At 34.1% G+C, this 24,221-nt stretch overlaps 1 protein-coding gene across 1 annotated transcript in view; it reads left to right on the forward strand.

Moving 5' to 3' along the window:
- LOC133201219 (uncharacterized) overlaps positions 1-24,221 on the forward strand; it is a 50,856-nt gene that overhangs the window by 12,269 nt on the left and 14,366 nt on the right. Inside the window, exon 2 of the mRNA XM_061337013.1 lies at positions 21,160-21,357. Coding sequence (XP_061192997.1) covers positions 21,160-21,357 — 198 coding nt within the window. The remainder of the gene's footprint in view (positions 1-21,159; positions 21,358-24,221) is intronic.

Below are 24,221 nucleotides of genomic sequence, written 5' to 3' on the forward strand. Positions count from 1 at the left end.
TTATGTGTATTTAATAGGAAAATACTTCAAACACAATCACATTTCACAGTTATTTTAATTCATTCAAAGAAGCCCTCCTGTTTATCAAAATCTTAAACTCTTTTATATCTCAATAAATGAATTTGATATATTGGCTTGTTTATAATTATAATCATGATAATGCACGTAAAGAACTAGTTTAATGTTTATCAAAAATTTTGTTCTACCTGTCATTGGTATAGGCATGAAACATATCAATTTTTTGTTGCTTGATTATCAAAAGAGAATAGAAAATAATTCAATGTGTCATTAAGACCGGCCTTGTTGCCCTTCAACTCCCAGCTGTAAATTGCTATCAAAACAACCCTCCACAATTTTATATAATTTTATACCATGCTTTGTTTAAATTCAAAGATATGATCATTAGAGGTGATTTATTAAATTCTATTATGAATGCTCTACTCTTTATATACTTCAGAAAAGAAATAAATTTTGAATCACTATTTTAACATTTTAACAGATCTTTATATACATGTATGCATTTGGTATTTGAAATAGTTATTACAGAAAACAAGTATTATTTGTCAACATTTGCAATTTAAGGTGTTTAGCTTTCCTACCTGTAGCTGAAACAATTTATGGTTGATTCATAAACTCTTGAAAACTCGCTTTTAATAAAATTTCATAATGCAGTCAATTAATTGATAAATGTACATGTAGGACTAGGTCTTTTATTGATGAAACACACAAACATGACAGACACCTGACATTATTTATTTTATTTTACCTTAAATTTACATGTATTTGTTCTTCAAGATTTTTGAAAGTGAAACAAAAGTAATTGAAATGTATTTAATTGCATTCTTCAAAGTAATTGTGAGTAATTAATTTTATATGTAAAAATCAGTGTAATTATAATTGCAAGTATTTGACAAAATTTCCAATGTATTTGAAAGTATTTAATTACATTTCAAAGTAATTATTGACCCCAACCCTGATATATATATATATATATATATATATATATATATATATATATATATATATATATATATATATATATATATATATATATCAGTGTTCCGACTTTGCGAAGCTCCTTCTTAAAAAAAAGAATCTTATTCTTAAAAGACTTTCTAAGTTCGATGACTGACCTGAGAAGTACCTAGCCTTGAACACACTTGATATTAGTGCATCAGAAAAACTGGACTCGTTTGTGGAATTCTTACGCCCTAGTTCAGCTCTTCAGACGATAAGTAATCGTTCATCAAATCCATTGGATCACCAGATATTTGTTCAGAATATGGAGTAGACCTAATGTAAAATGTGGCACCCCTCAAGTAATAAAAGTGCACTAAAATGGAAGCTAAAAACTTTGCTAAAATCAGTGTTAGAGAAAAGGAGAAACTTTATGTATCCTCTCAGAGATTGAATCTGGTACAACGCCTATTGTTGAAAAGTTACCCACATCTCTGCAGTCTAAATGGAGAGACAGAGTTGTCAAATATAAAAACAGACACAATGTGGCTCTTCCTCCGTTTAGAGAGTTAGGTCAATTTATCCATGAACAGAATACTACCTGGGATGACCCTGGGTTTTTAGACATGCAATCCGCAGCCAGTTCAAACAAGAAACAGGGGACTCAGTTGTGTAAATAACAGAAAAACAGCTGTGATGGACTCTAACGATTCTAAGGGATTAAAGTGCCCAATACATAATACAGATCATAGCTTACAGGACTATAAAGGCTCTCTTAAGCTCACTGTGATAGAAAGTAAGAAAGGAGTTCTTGCAAGACCTCAATTTGTGCCTCAAGTGTTGTGAGTCTTCAAATCACCGCGCAAAGGATTGTACTGTGATTGTTAAGTGTAGAGTGTGCTCGAGTAATAAACAAACAACAGCATTGCATATTGATGTTGCAGAGGACTTAAAGTAACCTTGAGCCGCTGATCAGTGTGGCAGCCAAGCTCTATGACGGGGAGCCACAAACCTCTTTTTGTACAGAAGTATAAGGACCAAGATTTTCTTGGAAATCCTGTCTGAATGCGGTACTTGTGCCTCTATACTCCATCGACACCCCTCAGAACTATTGTCATACTTATGCTCTTATTGACGATTAGAGCAATAGGACATTAGCTTGTTCAAAGCTCTTTGATGCTATGTGTAGCCCAAAAACAGAGTCTGTGCAATTAATTCTATATACATGTGCTGGAGGCTCATCTGTAAGTGGACGACAGATGTCTGGACTTACGGTCAAATCATTATATGGCACATTTAGAATTGGTCTTCCACCAGTTATCGCATGCATTACAGTCCAAATGATCGCCAAGAGATCCCGACACGAGATGTAAACACATTCTGAACACTTAAAAGCATTCAGATCCCTCTTCTTAATGAGAACGCAAACATTTTAACTCTTATTGGAAGAGATTTACCAGAAGTACAGCATGTACTGGAACAGAAAACTAGGCCAAGGAGTGCTCTATTCGCCCAGCGGCTACCACCTGATTGGGTTGTCATTGATAACGTATGTCTAGGGGACACATATACGCCATCGACTGTAGCTCGTCAATAAGACTACGATCCTGAGAAGTAACCATCTGTCTTTGAACCATGTGATTATTATTTGGCTGTTTCGATATAGTGTGAAAGGTAAAAGAAGTGGACAAGATGTGTTTTTTCGGACGATGAATAACGGGAAAGAAGGATTCTCTGTCGGTTAAGGAGTTTAAGAAAAAAATGCCGGATGGTCATTGGAAAGTGCCATTACCCTTGAAGGAGTCACGTTCCCCTCTACCAAATAACAAAGAGGAAGCACTCAAACGTGCACGAATCTTACAGAAGAATCTACAATGAGACCTTGTGAAACGGGACCACTTTTGCACTTTCATGACAAATTTGCTGCATAATGGACATGCAGACGTGGCTTCACCACTTGATACAGTGCTGGTATCTACCGTTATTCGGAGTGTACCATCCATAAATAAGGGATCAACTTAGAATGTTTTAATTTCAGGACCTATGCTTATGAACAGCCTAGTTGATGTGCTACACCATTTTCGCAAGAAGCCAGTTGCTGTAACGGCTAAGATACATCACTGTTTATTCTTTTTAACTCCCATGTCATATTTGTTTACATAAATTCTCGCCTTTTTTTCAATTACACTCGGTGAAAATGTGATCAAAAGCTATGACGTCATGGGTTAGGTATTTAACCCCGTGATATATACTTTGTTATTTATACCATACATTCAAATGCGTCTTAATTAAGCCTATACTATATTTCACATTTCACATTTTTTTAGGATTTGAAATAAATCTTTAAAATATAAACATTCAAAAAATTATCTCTTAAGTTAACGTCATATAGCTTTTTATTACGTCATATTGTGAATACGAGTTAGAATAACACCAGCATGACATCACAAAAGGAAAAAAAGTGTCCACACAGATTCAATTACAGTAAGGGAATGTTTTGTTTTTATTGTGGAGAAGAGAGCCATACTACTCGAACTGTCGCCATGGGAAAAAGAATCATGTTGGCATTGAAATGGGCCATAAGCAAAAATGTTGTTCCTTTTAGGAAATCGGTAATGAAAGAAATTCCGTTAAAAAAATCGCGATGACCTCAAACTTAATCTCTCAGATACATTTCTTTGCCTTTAAATAATATTTACTCTGTGCTACATAATTTTTGTGATGACTTTAACAACGTTATATGTACATGCACACACTACTTATACAGCCCTAAAATATTTAATACAAAACAAGAACTTGTCAAATATCAGCGTGCATGAAAGACCAATGACAACTAGCATTTCTAAGAATGTTGCACAGATAAGTCCTTAAACTAATTTAATTCGGAAAGAAAATTCACCCATGAAGTCAGGTCCATAAAATAGAATACCCGGATTTGGACTAGTCAAAAGAGGTTTACGTTTTGGAAACTTAAATGTATGTCATCTAATTGACGAAGTAAAACTTTTGCTACAGGACAAAAATTTTCTTGATATTTTAGGGCTAATGAAACATTCTTAAATGATCATATCTGTGACTAAGGTTTAGATGTTTATGTATTTGTTTTTGAAAGTAAGTCGGGTAGAGGAATTATTGTATATATTCCAAATGATATTACTTATAAACGTAGAACTGATTTAGAAGTAGGTGATATTGAAACAATATGACTAGAAATCAACCTAAAAACTCTAAACCTATTTTTACTGCTCTGTATACGGTCCACTACTGCCCATCCTACTGGGTAGAGGATTTTGCAAGGGAGATAAATCTTGCCTCCTGCTGTGACGACAGTGAAATTATTATTATATGCGACTCCAATATTGATTTATTCAAAGACCCTTCGCGATGCTGGACATCTGCCTTAGAGGAATTTGGACTAAACAAATAGTTAATGCACCCACTAGAGTTACTTACACCTCTTGTACTCTCATTGATCACTTTTATACTACTGTATCAGATAGCATATGTGAAATAAGTGTACCCCTAATATCCTCATCTGACCATTACCCTATTTGTGCATCCCGGTAATCTAAATACAGGCAACGTAGAAAGAAACACACAGAATTAAATACCGTTATTTCAATAATTTTAACGAATCTAATTTTCTGTCTGACTTTAAAAAATGAAAATTTTGATAGTCTTGCAGATTTACTTGATCCAAATGACATCCTTGATACTTTCTATAAAATGGTTGATATTGTCCTCGACATGCATGCCAAAGATAAAAGTAGAAGAGCTACAAGTTTGGCTTTTCCAAAAAGCCTGAAATGTCATCTCTTTGGCTTCATTAATGTCACAGAATAAACAGTGGAATGTAACATTTTTTCCTCAGCTATTACAAGCAGAACTTTTTTCAAAAAAAAGGGGGGGGCAGTCAGAAAATTTTTTTTACAAATTACCTGAATAATCTTTCACTAGGAAAGAAAAGGGGGTGTTCAAACTTGAAATTCTTATTTCGTGGATGGGGAGGGAAGATTTAAACTTTCTGGCTTTCTCGAAAAACACATTGGGGGGGGGGGGGAGGGGTATGAATATGCTGCAACAAAAAGATGTGGGCAAGGGAGAGGCAAGCTGCCTTTCGGTGAACATTTGCAACAGTAATTTCAAATATTTTTTGTATATGTGTTTAAAAAATGTAACCACTAAGCAGTATTCGTAAAATTTGTAAACAATTGTTATACAAGAGGATGGGTAAAACCTTAGTGTTCCTATTGACTTTACATCACAGCAGCTTACTCGGACAACAGCCAAGAAGTTTAAAGCGCTAACTTGAATTAGTCCGGTGTCATAAAGTGAGACTTCCCCCGGAAATCTGGTTATACCTTGATTGGTGAATAAACATATATAGTAAGACTCCCCGGTGGGGAGAGGGGTGGAATTACTATATAGTGAGCCTTCCCCCTTCCATGTTCAGTAGTATTTTATTTACATCGACGATGTATATATATATTTTCATTATGATAATGATCTTATAAAATAGATACATGTATGAATAAATATAGAAGTGCGCATTAAAATTTATCGTGCACAGTAAATTATTGAATTGTTCCAAAATGATTCTTGTCAAAAGAAATACATTTAAAATTTAAGAGATCATTACTCGTGGACTCGATTTTGGAATTTGCTTATGTTAACCTTCAAGGAGAATGCAATAAATATAATATAGTAAAGAAAGAGGTATACTGGTAACAATAACGTACATTTTTCATTCAGTTATCTCACATTTATATACATGTACATGTCATCTCAAAATTACTTTCGGCTAACAAACTGTTAAAAGGCTATTAAGATGTTTTAATTATTAATTAACGGAAAACTTTTATTCATATACTGAAAAATATTGTTTTACAATGAAATAAAATATTCCAGAAGCTACATTTGAGGGGAAGTCTCACTATGTATGAAAGGGGGGAGACACTGGCTATATAGGGAGACCTCCCCGGGAGAAGTCTCACTCTGTTGCCAGTCGATCTTCCGGGGGAAGTCTCACTATATAGCCAGTCTTCCCGGGGGATATCTCACAATATAGCCAGCCTACCGGGGGAAGTCTCACTATGGGGGAAGTCTCACTACACGACAGTGACCCTCAATTGATTTCGAAAGATTTTCCACTTTTAAATATATGGTTTAATCCAAAGAAATAACCCTCACATGCATTTAAATACAGGTCAGTAATAAAATTTAAACGTTATAAGCTAAAATTAGGCATTTACAAATTATCTGAAAAAGTACGAATTTACCAACCCTGATATTTAGGCTGGTCAAGGAAACAATCATTTTATATAATAATATTTCAAGAATAAGAGAAGTGATTTGATAGCATTTTTGCCATTAACCAATAATGCAATTTAAAATTACACAAAGAAAATGATTGCAGGTGCTTTAATTATAAATTCTAGAAATACGAGTCGGGTAAAGAAATTGCGTCTTTTATACAGAGGTAACAATATTGTTTTTCTGACATTTATTTTTTATAGAACCAAAAAAAAAAAAAAAACCAAAACAAAAAAACAAAGAATAGTGCAGATATTCGTAAAAACTCACAATGATTATAATCTTTCTTCCAATGCCTGTAGTTTTAATATTAACTATTTGTTTTAAAAAAAATATTCACATCAGTCGTATTTAAACTTTTAATGCGAGTATTTACTTTGATTTTGTTTTTCTGTAAATTCTTGGATCCACGACTTGGCTGATCTAATCGATGCTATGTAAAGTGTACTTTGATACACACGCGTTGGGCATCATTTACGTAACAGCATAGATAACTGCATGTCATTTGAAGACCCGCCACTTTGTTTTTTCTGTAAATACTTGGATCCACGCCTTGGCCGTTCTAATCGATGCCATGTTTAGTGCATTCTGATACACACGTGCTGACGATCATGAGATAACCGCATGTGTGTTGAAGACCCACCACTATCCAAGCGATTCTGTCTCTGTGACTCTCTATGATTTATGTGTAGTTTTTGCGTGGACCCTGAGGTCCACGCAGAAAATATATTAGCGGAGTTAAACCGGATGCCATGGGCTTACGTCAGGTTACGCATGCGCGAGGATGCTAGAGTTCGCCTCTAAGACAACTTGCCCGTAGAACAATTCGCCCTCTTCGAATTAGAATATGCCTATCATTGGCAAACCTCGCTCTAAAATCTGCACATCGTATTTATGTATTCTTTGGCGTAACCAAGATCTGAATTTCTCTTTAATACATATATCCTTATATACAAACTAAATTCTATGGTACAAGCATTTCAAATAAGTAGGAAGAACTACCGAGATAGCTTAACAGCTTAAACATGTTGAATTAAAACCACTAGGTTTTAAAAGATAGTCTTTGCCATGTTTACCGGCATTAGTTTTGTGCATCAAGGTTTGCAAAATAATTTGATAGGCAGCAATCCAAATGTAGCTTGATAAAGGCCTGTAGCAATGTTTTTCCATGTTGGGGAGAGGGAGAAACATCCAAAAAAAATTCTGCGTACTACAAATCTGTGCTACACGTGTACCATCTATCTTTCCAATGATAGGATACTTCCGTATAAATCTAGTACAGATGTCAAGTCCCAGCCGTTAAGCATTACATGTATCGAAATAGCCCAATTTTTTTTCAGTTAAATGACAAAACTATAGGCCAATCGGGAATAAAATCTAACAACTTTGCTATGAAAGTACAATCACTCAAAGTAGGCAGATCATTGTAGAAAATGTTAACGAAAATTAAACCTGTGCCACCTTTCAGAGTAACCAATGAACTCGTCAATGGATGCATTGACGGTCGTTGTAACAAGAATAGATATGGATTACCCCATATCCAAAATATTCGACTTTTAATTTACTCCAATTTTCACTAGAAAAAAAAAGTGTACATGTTATGAAACTGGTGTATACATGTAGTTCTTCATGTCTGTAGCAGATACCGTCACCAGTCTAAGCGTCACTAGCAAACCGTACACACACCTGTGCTTGCAAGACCGAATAGCCTAGGTCTACACACGTGCGATAAGATCAATCGCATCTTCTCAGACCTTCTCCCGAGAAGTTACGATTGCAGGTGTTGTATATTAACCATTCCGTTATTTAAAAGAGACAGAGAAAAAAAACAAAATCAATCTTTTTTTGTTTGTGTTTTTAAATTGATCGAGTTAATCGATAACTTAGCCTTGTTTAAGATAACTCGAGACCCTTTAGTGAAGAGAGGGGGGGGGGGGTTCTAAGTCACACCACAGGCACTTACATTCCGTAGCAACGGTTTTCAAAGGGGGCAACCTCCAAAAAGAGTTGACAAGCAGAAATAAATAAATAAATTAACAACCTGTGCACCACCCTGTAAAATCCTATTTGGAGGGGGGGGGGGGGGGGTGGACTTCGTCTAACTTTTCGGTACATTTTGATTTCTTTTAAATGTTTGATTTTCTGTATTTTGAACCTTTCCGCAACAAAAAGTGCTGGGGAGCTTCCAATGCAAATTAAAACTTATATACTCAAATTCTAACAAAAGATTTTTTAAAGAAAAAGTGAGCCCCCCTCCCCCATATACTACGGGACATTTTGAACCTTTCTCTTCATTGATTAAAATATCCCCATAATATAAGGAGATAAATATTGTCCTTTACAAAAATCTTGATATTTCTTAGGCAAAATTTGTACATGACAATTAATTGTCATGTACAAATTTTGCAGAAGAAATATCAAAATTTTTGTAAAAGGAAATTATTCTCTTATGGATACTCCCTTTCATGACTTTTTATGCATACTTCTTTAGAGGATGGTCCAAAAATGGCATAGCCGTACGTTCGTTCGCTGGATTCTTCTGATGATATCAAAGTGAAATATGGGTGGTCGAGACCCGGGACCGGTATTGTGAAGGTACACGGAGGAAGCAATAAGCAATACTCTATCTAGAGAGCAGAAAGGGCAGAGATTGAAGTACTTCATATTTTATTGAAAATACTCGATTTAAATAAATTAGGGATGTCAAATCGGTCAATTTTTGATAATCGGTTACTCGGACGATTTTCCGATCGAGTACCCGGGTACTCGGTAAAAATGAAAATACAAGTGTGTTAATTTTCTTGAGCCCAGTTAAGCTCTGTTAAACCACAAAGCTGTTTTAATCACGTTTATAAATGTTTATAAACAATTGAGTCAAAGGGAACTGATTTTTTGATACTAAATTTATTTATCAAATCAATTGATACATCAAAAATTACAAATGGTTTACAGTTCTTCTTTAGGATCTATTCCATCAACACAAAATGAGGACAATCTGTTATGCAGGTTTGTAATGATTACACTACCGAAAGGGAAGGAACGGACGTTGTTGGGTTTGCTAGTCTAATATTATTTCATATGTTGATTGTTTCCCTTGTACATTAAACTTACTACGCAAACAGACTTTCAACATTTTTTAAATCTTGAGTTATTTCTAAATGTTTCTTGACGTTTGAAGTGGGTGGCAGCATTTCTATGCATGTCCGATTTCGCCGCCGTATATTGGTTAAATAATTTAAAAACGATTTGAAGATAAAAGACCATGAAACGATGTTCACTGAAAACAATCATTGAAGCCATCCAAAAATTAAGGACCACAATAGGTGAGAACAGCTGTGTACGAGGTGATTGGTCACTAATTACTCTATATACACAGCCACAGGCGATAACAGGTGTTTTACAGGTGTAGATGACGACACGCTAATTACCGTATGCATATTTAAGTTATTTTTTTGGAAAGTTTTTGATGAAAATATGTACTTTGAAATACGAAAGAATACACTTCCGAGTAACCGAGTACCATTTTCAGTATTCGATACACGGACGTTCGATCGAGTACCCGGTTAACCGGGTACTCGTTGACATCCCTAAAATATATATATCGTATATATATCGTAATCTCCATTGGCGTATCCAGGGAGGGAGGTTCGGGTGTTGGAACCCCCTTTAGTTTTGCAGAAAGAGGAAGAGAGAGAGAATGTTTATTCTGTAATATATATATATATATATATATATATATATATATATATATATATATATATATATATATATATATATATATATATATATATATATATATTACAGAATAAACATTCTCTCTCTCTTCCTCTTTCTGCAAAACTAAAGGGGGTTCCAACACCCGAACCTCCCTCCCTGGATACGCCAATGGAGATTACGATACCTGCACACTTAAGCCTCTTTTAATTCTGTTGTTAATTTTAGAGGCTAAATTACAATTGTGATGGATACCTAGATCAACATTTCATATTCATATCATTTCAAGGTCATGATTTTTTCATATCATTACAGCCTAATTAAGCAGACTTAAATAACGATTAAAATTAGAATAAAAAGATTAAACTTAATTACACCTTTAAAACTCACTAAATCTAGAAATTTTCTTTGAATTTCGTTTCGAAACACATGCATATGGTCCACGTATTGCAGTCCTTTTTTAAAGGACAGCAACTTGTTCTTTTTTAAGATGGCCTGTTTGACAGATCGCCCATTCTTTGTCATTGAGCAGTTTTGTTTACATCTTTATATTTAGAAATCGTGTCATTTGCCAGACTACCAGCTTATCAATGGCAGCTTACACTGGGGCTTCATATCCGGGTAACAAACTTAATGTGTCATCTCTCGAGAGAAATGAAAATAAGTGAAATTCGACCAAAAGTTAACTAAGGAAATTAACGAAGCTAGACATTTACGAAATTTTTACCATCATCAGAGGGATTTTGAAAATTTCCGAGCATGAAGAAATAAAGTTGTACTCTTGATTGACAATGTAAAAACTTTGTATTATACATCAGCCATCGAGGACAGTTTAAACTCCAGAAAAGGTGTGGGGATATCTTAACCATCTAATTCTAAAAACTTTACTCCTACCCATGTCACTCATAATAACTCAGAAACTAAGAATTCAAAAGAAACTGCATATATTTTTAATGAGCACTTATAATAATAGGAATTTCAAGTAATCCTTTACATAATCTACCAAACTGACTTAGAATTGTTAAAACAATTAATGAAATCCAAACTTGGTGATGAAAACGTTTTTAACTTTACACCTATTAGCAAAAGTGCAGTATATGAACTGTTGAATTGGCTTCTTGTAAGTTTATCAGCAGGCATTGGCCTCATTGAGCCTTGTGTCCTAAAACTATCAGCTAGTATCATTGCAAAATCACTCACTCATTTAATTAATACTAGCATAAGAAGTGGTGTTTTTCCATCGAGGTTGAAAGAAGCAAAAGTCAGCCCTGTATACAAAAAGGGTAACAAAGCAGACCCCAGTACGTACCGTCCCATTTCTATACTACCAACATTATACAAACTAATTGAAAAGCACATAGCAAACGAATTGCAAGATTTTACCTCAGCTTTTAATCTAATTACAAAGTCCCAATCTGGGTTCAGAGAATTTCACTCTAGATCTTGTCAAACAGCACAAACTCACAAAACTAACAGATGCTTTGTTGCTTGCTATGGATCAAGGTATCTCATAGGCATAACATTCTTGGATTTCAGCAAAGCGTTTGATCTAGTAAGTCATGATATTCTGATAGATAAATTAAAGAATTACAACTTTGATCAATTGTCAATGGAATGGTTTCACTCGAATTCGAATACCAGGACACAATGTGTAAAAATTGGTACATCTTCTGATGTCTTACCTGTCACAGCAGATGTACCACAGGGATCAATATTAGGCCCGTTACTGGTTTTGTAATATATTAATGACCTTCCCTTACATGTCTCTCAAACAAACATTGATATCTTTGTCAAAACAATATACTGTGTATTGAAACAGTTCTAAATTTTGATTAAGTAAATATTGAAAAATGGTGTTAAGAAAATCCAATGGTTTTAAATGTTGAGAAAACAAAATGTATATATGCTAATGGGAACCCATCAAAGAAAATCAAACTTAAATAATCCAAAATTGAGTCTGTGTGTTTCTGACAAAAACCTTGACACTGTTGAAACAGAAAAACTACTTGGTGTTCATATAGATCGTACACTAAATTTTCATAACCCTGAAGATTCTGTCTGCAAATCTCAAACATATAAATTATTTACCTTGTGAAAAATAAAAGAAAAATCTTCCTCTGGAAACCAGAAGACTATTTTGCAATGCATTTTTGCTGCCTTCTATTAATTATTGTCTGACTATATGAGGCAATGTACCAGGCAGTTGTATGGAAAGAATCCATAGGCTTCAGAAACGGGCCGCTAGAATCATACTTGATGCAGCCCCTGATGCACCATCAAAGGTAAAATTTGAAAAGTTAGGCTGGCTATCTGTTTTTGATTTATTAACTTTACACAAATGTATGTTGTTGCACAATATATTTTACAATCAGAGCCCTGTTTACCTACCTGATTTATTTGTTTTTCAAACTTCTAATACTTATACTTTACGCTCAAGTTTTATTTCTGACCTTCGTCTACCAAAACACAAATCAAATTTGTTTAGAAATTCCCTTCAATATTCTGGTGTTATTTTATGGAACAATTTGCTTTTAAGTGTAAGATGTTCCTATTCTATCAGTCTTTAAGCGAAATGTAGAAAAACTTGTCATCAACAATAGCATTTCATTATTCTAATTGATATCTTTTGCGTATGTAAATATTTGGGTTGTCATATCTTACAATTGTGATATTATATCACTTTATCCGTCATTCTATTATATTTGATTATTATTGTTATTATGTTCCTTGCATTAGGAATTTATGTTTCTCAATTACTAATTGTTATTCTTGGCTATTTGATGCAATGTTTGTTGTAATTAGAAGATCCTGATGTAGAACAGTATGCCACACTAATCAGGCTACCTTCTCTAAATAAAGTATAATAATTATTATTAGTAGTAGTATTATAACATTTATGAGAACCTTCGGGAACAAGACAACCCCTAAAAATCTAAAAAAAAAAAACCAACTATACCTAACATTTGCAAGAATATTGACCAAGCAATGCAGATTTTTTTTAAAGTGCGTGAATATGGTAATTTACGGTAGCCCATTTAGAACCTATCAACAATATTTTTGAATTCGATATAACAAATCGTGGAATTCGTTATAACGAATTTAATTCGTTATAACATTTTTTTTTGAATTCGCTACAACGAATTAAATCTGTTACAACAAATTTATTGAATTCGTTATAACGAATTCAAAAACTTGGTATAACTAACTTAATTCGTTAAAACGAATTCTAAAATTTGATATAACAAAATTAAATTCGTTTAAACAAATTCTAAAATTTGTTATAACGAAATGAATTCGTGTAATCAAATTCAACAATCGGGGCCTATAGAAAAATATATATGAATTCGATATAACGATTTGTCGAATTCGTTTTAACAAATTTAATTTGTTATAACAAATTAAGGAAATCGTTCTAACGAATTTAATTCCTTATAACAAGTTTCAGAATTTTCAAATTCAAATTAAAATAACAAACATACTTTAAAATAACAAATTAAATTCATTATAAAAAAAAATCGACAATTCGTTATATCGAATTTAAAATATGTTTTAAATAGATCCTAAATGGGCTTCCGTATAAATTAACGCACTTTGAAAAGTTTTTTTTTTTTCAAAGTGCGTTTACTTGGTCCCAATTCAAACGCATTTTGAAAACAAAACTTTTCAAAGTGCGGAATTTTTCAAAGTGAGTAACAGGCCTCAATACTACAGGTATATTTGCTAAAATCACGTGACTGCAACATCACGTGACAAGTCTAAATAAGAAATCTAATCATCCCCCAACATGTAGTTTTGAAGCACATTACATTTGTTCGATAATAGTAAAGTCCTAAAAAAAAAGAATCACACACTTTTGTTAAGAATGTATTTTCTATCAAAAACATTCGCCGATATTTCCATTTGGTACTTTAACCGTACTCTGTAATACCATTTGTTTGACATTTTCATTATTCAATACAGTGTTACGGTATAATACACCATTAACGAGGGACAACTTTCTTGATTCTCTCAAAAATGTGTTCACATCTGGAGACTCTGCTTTTAAACCAGTACTAAAAGGAAGAAAGTCACCTTGTAATAATTTGATCACTCTTTCAAGGACCTTGTCAGATGACTGTTCCTTTACCCTATCAACACACATGAGTCGTCTATCTGAATGGAGTCAGGGTTAGGGCCGATTGGTTCTGATATATTTGTAAACTTACACTTCCGTCTTGTAAACTCACTGACATACATGTTGGAAAGATAAGGGGTAAAAGTACATTTTCCACCAATGGACAATTGTTTCTCTGGATTATATAAGAGTTGCATATTTACTTCACCATTTCTGGAACTACTTCTTCGGTGACCTGGGGTCTTCTCGATAACTCATATGCATCACTATTATTGGCTCCTTTACGATAGCACAATGAGAAGTTGCAGTTGTTCAGTGCAGCTAGCCATCTTTGACCTGTTGCATCAAGCTTTGCAGAGGTGAGTATATAAGTAAGGGGGAGGGGGTATTATCTGTTACAACATGGAAAGTATTCTCATACAGATAATCATGAAACTTGTCCGTAACTGCCCACTTCAAGGAGAGAAATTCCAACTTGTGGGCTGGATAATGTTTCTCGCTGTTCTTCAGTCCCCTGCTGGCATATGCAATCACTCTCTTCTGTCCCTTCTGGTTTTGGTAGAGGGCAGTTCAGAGTTCTTGTGTTGAAGCGCCTCCATGCGAATGGAAAGACGAAGAAGATAAGGCATTTCAGGACATTAAAGAGAATTAAAATCCCACCCATCCTTGCATTTTGCAAATTTTGAAGCATCCTTCATTCTGTCAGTCGGTGAAGATGTCCGTTGAAAGTTTGTGAGAATATTATGATGCTATATATCCAAAAACATTAAGCGGTCTCTTAAAATTAACTCAACCATACAGTAATCCATCAGCCGTTGGAATGTGACTGGGGCATTCGTTAGTCCAAATCCCATTCTGTTGCATTCAAAATGGCCTATCCTAGTAACAGAAAATTCTGTCTTTTCCTTGTCCTTTTCCTCAATTTCTACTTGCCAATAAGAACTTGTTAAGTCTAATTTTGAGAAGTATTTTGATGCAAAAAGTCTGTCTATGGTGTCATGAGTTTCTGATAATCAACACAAAATCTAAGACTACCATCTTTCTTCTGGTCAGGACAATGTTACATGAGAATGGACTCTTAGATGGTCTTATGGCACCAATATCCAACATCTTCCTGACGTGTTGACAAACTTCTTCCGACATTCCTGGATGTGTACGTCTGTAGGCGTCTTTGAATAGGGTCTCATCAGTCAAATTGATCTCATGCTTTAATAGATTGGTCTTGCCAATGTCTGCTTGGCCATCATAAAATAAGTGTGTCAATTTTCCCAGATGGTCTTTAGCTATACTTACTTATTCTTGTGTGAGGTTTTCTGCTGTAGTCTTTAAATTAAACTCCTCCAAAGATTTTCTGGGCTTCTTATCTGAGTTTTGAGATTCCGGAGACCAAGAATCTACTACTTTTGCACAATGAATAAAACATAAAAGTTATTTGGGAGGTATCTGAATGGATGTGACAGAAAAATTACACACCTTATCAGGAATGATAACAGTGTGTTTACATTTTTTAAATTACCTCTAATAACTTTGGTTTCATCTGGGGCAACTGAAATGGTATTTGTTGTCCTGACAGCGCCTCGTCGTTCATGCTCTCAAAAGCCATCTGCCACTCATCTGGTACGTCTGCTGACTTCAACTTCATCTCACAGTTTTGTATGCAAAGACGAATAAATTTAGTACCTACGATAACTGGAACATTCTTTGTATAATTTGTTTCAGGTACAACAAGGGCAGGAATATGACATAAAAAATTACTTATACAAGTGTCACTTATTTTCAACTGTACATTACCTTTGTAAGGTAACTCACTGTCGTTGACACTTCGAACACTAAGTCCAAAATCTGATAAAATTAACAGTTCAGGAATAGGTTTCAAAGACTTGTAGAACGATTCTGAAATGCATGTAACGATAAACCCTGAGTCAGTTAGTGCCTTGGTTTTGGCACCAAACAGTAATATTTGACTCGTTAGAAATACAAACAAGGCTAAACAATAGGTGTTGAACAGAAGGTACAATAGGGGATTCAGTATACTTATCTTCTGCTCGCCCAGTAACAGAAGATGATGCTAGTTTAAATCATTTCCTCTTACATTTACCATAACCTCTTATTACCATACTGCTGTGAGGCACTTCCTCTTCCTCTTGAGTTCTGATACCGGAAATTTCCTCTGCTGCCTTGGTAACTGTCTCTGAAGTTGCCTCTGAAGTTGCCTTTGGAAGTGTCTTGAGGTGTTTGCCTCTGAAAAGATTATGCTCTTGCATTAGATAAGTTCTTTTGATCTTATTCTATCTTACTCATAACCTCAAGTATTTTTTTTTATTTGACTGAATAATTCACTAAGCTGTTTTTGCAAATCAGTTTGATGTATTTAATGCTTCAGCTTTGTTGATACAACACATATCTGATCTGGCTTAGCAATTGTTTACTTAAAGTCTTCTTGCTCTATCTGTCAACTTCTCTTAAAAGAGTCTGAAATTCTTCAGTTTCAAACTTTCAAACTTATTCCTAGAAGCATTTCTCAGCTGGGAATTTCGCAACCGAGACCAATTTTGATTTTAACATTGAATCTTTTCCTACTGCATCTACATGACCAAGTCTAACAGCTTTAGATACAGTTTAATTCTAATCTTGAATCATAAGCAAAAATGCTTCTTTTTGATGATTACTTTAAAAATTCCTCTATGATTTTCTCTGCAGTGTTGACATTTATACAACTCTTCCAGCTTTATTCGGATGTTATTGACATCAGCAAACTCTCCGAGAGGAATAAGCATCTCTCTGGCTAAACCTTTTAAAGAAATTCTGACAGAATGTAATAAAGCATGCTCAGGTACCATAATTGATTTTTCAAACACCTTGCTTCGTTAGACCACACTTCAAAACTTACTTCACCTTTTTGTTGTGGTTCACTCCCACTAAAAATAGGAAGTTTAACTGAGTTAACGTTAGGGTTGGGTATCTGACAGATACAAAGCAGATGGGGTAAAATACCTTGGTGAAAGTAAAGATTCTTTAAGTGTAAAATGTAAATTTATCTCCTTCACCAAATTTAAGTTGAATCTTAGCTGCACCAATGGGGAGTTGTTGAAATGTAACACCTCTAGGGGGGGGGGGGGTCCTTTTTGATGAGTAATCTGTCTTCTTGTGTCAAAACTCTCAAATTTGTCCACCTTTAATTTCATTTATATGAACTTGCAATTATTTCTTACCCTTGTCAATACCCATCAAGTATTACCCATTCATGCATTTCAAAGTCAAGTCCAGAGATAAAATATCGTTTTTAGCTGTCCGAGAGTCAATGTCATGCAGTTTATGGTTTAGTAATACCTTTAAAGTGATTATTGCTGTGTGCAGGAAAAAAAATTGGGATAAGGGAAGGGGAGTACTTGGGTACAAACATGTATATCATTGAACAAAAAATCAGAAAATTCATACACAGTAGACAACACATACATGTAGCAATGAATACCACAATGTACGATGATATTAATAGCGCGTTCAACATGACAGCCAATAAACAAAATGTATCAAACAAAAACATCTGAGGGTGCAAAACGCGGTTTTAGGTATGACGTTATCTTGCACTATTTAGTCTTCTTTTAAGTGGTCAATTCCTCTGTTTATTAAATACAATCACGTTCCAAATTTAAAAAACTCACAAAATGGCTGGAGTGATATGTAGAGCCGAAATAATTGGCTTTGTTCACGGCCATATATCTCTAAATCTAATAAAGGTACTTACCCCAAAATTCCTGTACTTAGTAATCATCCGTTGACTGCCAGAACAGCTCTGACTCGCTTTGGTAAGGATTGTTACAAAGATTTTATGTACGTTGGAGTTAGAGAGGTCCAGATTTCTAAAACACTGTCAAGTAGGTCCTGTCTAGTTTTTATTTGAGAAATCCGTTTTTGTAGTTTTATTTTCACAGTTCTCCAAACATTTTCGATAATGTTAATATCTGGAGATTGTGGGGGTCAATTCATGGTGTTGATGCCATTTTCAGTTTTCCACCTACAAGCCTCTCTAGATGTATGGACTGGTGCATTATCTTCCTGAAAGATGTATGGTCTGTTCTGTTCATATTTGGCAATAACTGGCCAAAGATTTGCATCAAGAACTTCAGTGTACTTCCTAGAGTTAATATTCCCCTCTATAGGTGTTAATGTGCCAAAACATAACACTTAGCTGTGGAGTCTGTTGGTCACTGTAAATTCCAATATGGCGTGATTTTCATTTTTCCTCATTCGCAGCAATGTTAAGGCTTCCCGAAGCTTTAAATGCGTTCAAAAAATATCACAGCATTGCAAGGCCAATTTTCATTTTTATTTGTAAGTTATGAACTTAAGTACGGCCAATTGATATAGAGAGTTCTCTAGGCTATATATAAACGTATTTGTTACGATATCACATGACCTCGTTGATCACGTGATGGTCATTTCTACTTTTTTGAAGTGTTTCACATGAATCGCTTCGGCGCAGGTGATTAACACAATTATTATTAACTTTTTGTCACATAAATGAAGTCGCATCCTTGTGAACCAGAAATGTGCTTGGGAAAAGTTATACTATTTCTCTGGTACAAAATATTTCACAATAAATTCAACTTACCGACAAATTTGAGGGTATTTTCCACTCAATATCGTCATCTGTATTAAAACAAAGCCATCACACATTTTTCCCAAGCAAGATTCAGTTAGAGGGGAAACCCCTCTTACAGATTTCCACAAAAGATCTCAAATAAATCCTCATTAATCACCTGCGCCAGGCTCTTTTATACACATATTATAAATTCTACCTCTATCCAGGGTATAAAAAGGGTAAATGTCAAAACATATATTTTCGTATATATTTTGAACACGCTGACTTTTAAACAAAAGTAATAAAGCAAAGTTATCTAAAATATTCGGATATATAAGATTTTTAAAAAAGATTAAAACACGTTTATTTTACACTACCTTCCCGACACTTTATATGCAGATTGAAATAAGGTGTAAAGTTTATGACACTCTCCCCATCATAACAGCTCAAGTTTGCAGTGACTTGACGTCATTTTCAATTATGACGTCATATATTTGTAGTTCAGAGAAGTGAAGGCACAGAGTACACTGCAATATTCTCTGGGAAACCTTAACGTACCTGCGTTTTTTTCTCCAAACAAAAACTTTTCTGTTTTTTCCCAAAACAATTAGAGTTTCATCAGAGAATATAACTCGGGCCCAATCGCGATTTACAGTCCAGTGTGAATGATATCTGTAAAGGATTCTGCGCTTCAGTCTATTCTGTTTGGAAATGGTGGTGGTCTTCTTCACTACTCTCCTGTGATACCCATTTTCATGTAATCTTCTTTGAACTGAGCGTTTGGATAGCTTCTGTGGTGTATTTTCATTATACAGATTAGAAATATCTGATAAAGTCCTTCTCCGGTTAACTTTTACAATATTTAAAAGTTTTCTGTCTGATCTTTCACTACTCTTCCTTTTTCTGCCACATTTTGTGTTTCTTGCACTTCCTTTTGATAAACTGATATTTTTCTGGTTTTCATTCTTTTTCAAAAAATGACACACTATAAATCTAATAATTCCCAATATTTCCCCAATTTTTCCACCACTGTTACCTTCGCTTTTGAGTTTTAGGATCAACTTTTTTTGCTCATCTCTCAAATCTTCTCCCCATGCACCCATTGCTTATATTCTGCAGACGACAACGTTATTTGTAAACAAAGACATACCTCCCTTTGATCAGTCAGTAGGTGACAACTGAATTTATGCTTGGGTAAAAATGTTCTGGGTCAAAGTATCTTCCCATTAGTAAAAGATGGAAATGAAAATGTGTGACTGTGATACTTGACACGTGAGTCAGCCATGCTGTGACTTTTTTAATTTGGCACATGAGTGTAGGTTTAGCATATGATTGTGTATAAAACTACGAAAAATGGTCCATAATTTAAAATAGCTCCATTCGACAAAAATCAGGTTAAGGTGATAAAATGTCTTTCTAATGTTCTTAGCATAGTGCATACAAATAAATATGTAAATTCAAAATATTTGCAGGACCGTTATTGCAATTTCCATCTATATTTGGCCTTGTTTAGATACCATGAAGTAGAAGTAATTTATCACCTTAACTTTTAATATAAATCAGGATGTGCCTTTGCAGGATTGAAATTGTATATAATCTCCATATAGTACACATTATACGCATTTATTATGCGATGTCAAAGCAGATGACCAAACTTAACTAAATACAAAAAGGAGTACACAATGTTATTTAAATATTGTTAAAGTTTCGAGGTAATAAAATTGCTTAACAGAAATAAATTCAGTATAAAAAGTTATCTATTTGTACATAGATCTATTCCATCTATTCATAAATTTAAAAATCGGACAAGCTATTGGCAGACACGTTGATGAAACAAAAACATTAACAGTTTTGTTTAATTTCAACATTTCCCAAATGTTCTAGAGTCGATAAAATTACCTTATCAGCGAATACAATCTATTGTTAGGTCGAGTGCTGACTTACGTTTTTAATAGAAATCGTACGGCCATTATTGACACACTGATTTGTCTATGATTTTTTTTTTCGTTTGCCCGACCATGACAAAGAACACACAGCGGATGTGTCAGGGTATGCTTACTCCTCCATTGCACCTAATCCTACCTCTCAGATTTTTATAGGTTCGTGTTTTCTCAGTTCCCGATTTGTATCGTTTCAATGGAATTTTAATTGTCCTTACTGCTCGTTTTCTCCATATTTCTTCAAAGAATATCCTAATAGTGCTGCGTATGACGTTAAAAATGGATTATAGAAATGCTTTTTTATTTTTTAATTAATTAAAAACCGAATCCTCACGAATTGCAAAGTAAGGTTCTGTGAAACATGTCTAATCCGAATGTTTTGTATTATGAAATCTAACCTTATACTATGTAAGCTTTAACCTCGTTGTTTAAATTGTTGTCTAATTAGGCCAATATCTTTGGAACCATTGGCCAGATTACATGTTTCTTTTTTTCTTAATCAACACAAGTTATTGATGCGTTTTTTTATATGAATGTAGTACGATTGTTGTTCTGTACATCAAGTTACAAGCACAACTAACGACTTTGACACGACCCCCTGGTGTACGACATCCGGATCCTGTCAACAGACGAACTCCCAGATTCCGAAAGCCTGCTGTAAAGATGTCACTGAGGATGATTACATAAATGCAGCAGCTAGTTGTCATGCTACAGTCACCTCTGGAACGTATAAAGATGTAAATATGACTGAAAATTATCTCTTAAGAAAATCACAGTACTCAACGTATTAAGTCAAAAATTATTTATTTTTGTAATTATTCAAAATAGATAGAAATGCAAGGTTCGAATGCACAAAAAATTCTAAAGTCTTAAGCAAATGGTTAAATATCATTTTCCCTCTCACCAGATTGGAATTTTGCTTAGCTTATTTCTTAGCAAATGCAGAAAAATGACTTTATATATGGTACGTAGGTACATGACATGTAATTTAAATAAAAATGTCCAGGATAAGGTAGAACTGTGCTGTGTACAATCTAATTCGATTTCTTTATTTATTTTTCAATTCTTTTTGTTTTTAATTTACAAGGTTTAGACATTTCTTTTATCAATTTCCTTTATGTGTGTTTGACAGTCTTCATGAAATTCTAACAGTAACACATAAATAAAAGGAATAAGAATGGTTATTATTTCAAAACAAATCAATTAAATGACAAATAATAAACAGACATACAATCAATAAAATAGACTTGGGATAAAAATATAATGCCAAAAACCCAGAATGTCGCTGCAAATCTTTGATCACTAGGGGAAAAAACTTACTGTTTATTAAAGAAGCACCTTAGTTAAAAATTATTGTAAGACTAAAACCGTCCCTGGGTCCTTATTGTAAAATTGCATAATCAAGGAAGGTATTACTAAATGTACAAACTGTGGACAAATGTATCGGAACGATCTGTGACGTCGTTCTATTTTTGAAAAAAATACTCGCATTTGATTCGGTGCTTAAAATAGCCACATTACGTATTTGTTTGTTTGTTTGTTTGTTTGTTGTTGTTTAACGTCCCTCTCGAAAATTTTTCACTCATATGGAGACGCCACCACTTGCCGGTGGAGAGCTGCAAATTTTGACATGAAGTAAAATGTCCAATAAAATGTACTTTTATCTTCTTAAAATATTTTAGCTAGTTTGTGGGATATAAAGCCAAGTTTACACAATTTTATATTTTTTATCCATATTGCGACCATAAATATTGCACAATTTTGTTACAACTTGATGTTGCCAACACTTTACGAATTTTTGTGTTCTATGGTTTTAATTTTAAATTTTACTACAGTCAGTAGTACGACAAAACTGTTTCATAATTATCAATAAACTTCATCTATCCTTACTAAAAAAGTAAATTGCAGAAAATGTTTGATACTATTTGTAGTACAAATTATTATATCTATAAAAAATACAGATATTGTTTGGAGATTTTACAGTCAATTCACAGAATAGAGTTCGTCACTAAACATCTATTTTTAAATATATATCACACAAGCAAATAATCATATTTTGAAGTGTGGAAAATGTGAAACACTTAAAAAATAATCAAAAAATATCCATACGACGAAACTTGGACAATCTAATTAAAATTAGATGTTCCGAATCCGCTACCGCTTCTCAAACATCTAACAACATCCCATTCGGGGTCACGTCAGAGCGATCTTTCGATCACCCAATGAAATCGCCGTCGCCGAAATCTTGCCTTATAGTTCGGATGCGTTTCTTTCTTTTTTTTTTAATGCCAAACCTAAACGCCCGAGGGGTTTCGTAGTAAACAAAATATGCATGGTAAAGACCGTGCTATATATATATATATATATATATATATATATATATATATATATATATATATATATATATATATATATATATATATATATATATATATATATATGAATGTGACGTGCGGGATATACAGTAGTTTGTGCATTTTCGTTTGCGTTATTCAGGTAAGAATGTCAGATTGGCGGACTATACGTTCAATTTATACTAAAATTACTTTAATTCAACGTAAGACAGTCTACTGAGCATCAATAATGTAAAGATGTAGCCGTGGAACTAATTTTAGAATTGTATACAGAAGGTTGAATCTGATTGGCCAAAGTTTTTATGTTTATTCATAATCGAAAGGTCGCTCTGACGTGACCCAGAATGGGATGTTGTTAGATGTTTGAGAAGCGGTAGCGGATTCGGAACATCTAATTTTAATTAGATTGAAACTTGGAATGAATAATGGTGTGTTATAATTTAAAAAAAAAAAATTATGAAATACATATCAGATATGCAACAGACTAAGGTAAAATAATAATATAGTATTTTTGTAAGAAAACTTTAATAATAAAATACCGACAAGGTAGCTCAGTGGGTAGAGCGCTCGCTTTGTGATCGGAAGGTCGTGTGCTCGAATCACGGCCGCGACTGACCTAAGTCGATAAAAAAGGTAGCAACTATTCCATCGCCAAGCGCTTGGCACTTTGAAGTGAAGGTTGCAGGTCCTTTGGATCGGACCTTAAAAACCAAGGCCACATGTTACGGTAGGCGTTGACTCGATAAAGAATCCCCACTGCCCAATGGCCCTGAGTGCCGATTAAAGGCCAAAATCTGAAGCCCTTCACCGGTAGATGGTGACGTCTCTATGTGAGTGAAAAATCCTCGAACAGGACGTAAAAAATCATGTATATCAAAATTTCTTAATGGACAAAAGAAGTGATTTTGGGGGAATTTATTGTTTCATATTTCTTTCATATTAAAACTTTTCAAAAAGAAATTCAATTTGGTGGTCATTATTTTTTTATTCACCCATTTTAAGACCCACTAAGTATCTGAGACGATTATACCTGTACATTTAGCATTCCAAGTACATTGCCTCTCAAAAAAGATTTAACCTTTCAATGCTATTATGTGATCAACATTTAACAGCTACACATATTAGAGCTTTTTTATGAAGCGTTTTATCAAAGTCTTTAATCATGACACAGATACTGAAATGTTCTGCATTTTTGAAGTTCAAATTTTGCTGGAAACTGGTAAATCAAAGAAAAAGTCAAGTTCCTA

The sequence above is a fragment of the Saccostrea echinata genome, unplaced genomic scaffold (genome assembly GCF_033153115.1).
Source record: "Saccostrea echinata isolate AGI-Se365-2 ecotype Australia unplaced genomic scaffold, CSIRO_AGI_Sech_v1 ptg000043l, whole genome shotgun sequence".
NCBI lineage: Eukaryota > Metazoa > Mollusca > Bivalvia > Ostreida > Ostreidae > Saccostrea > Saccostrea echinata.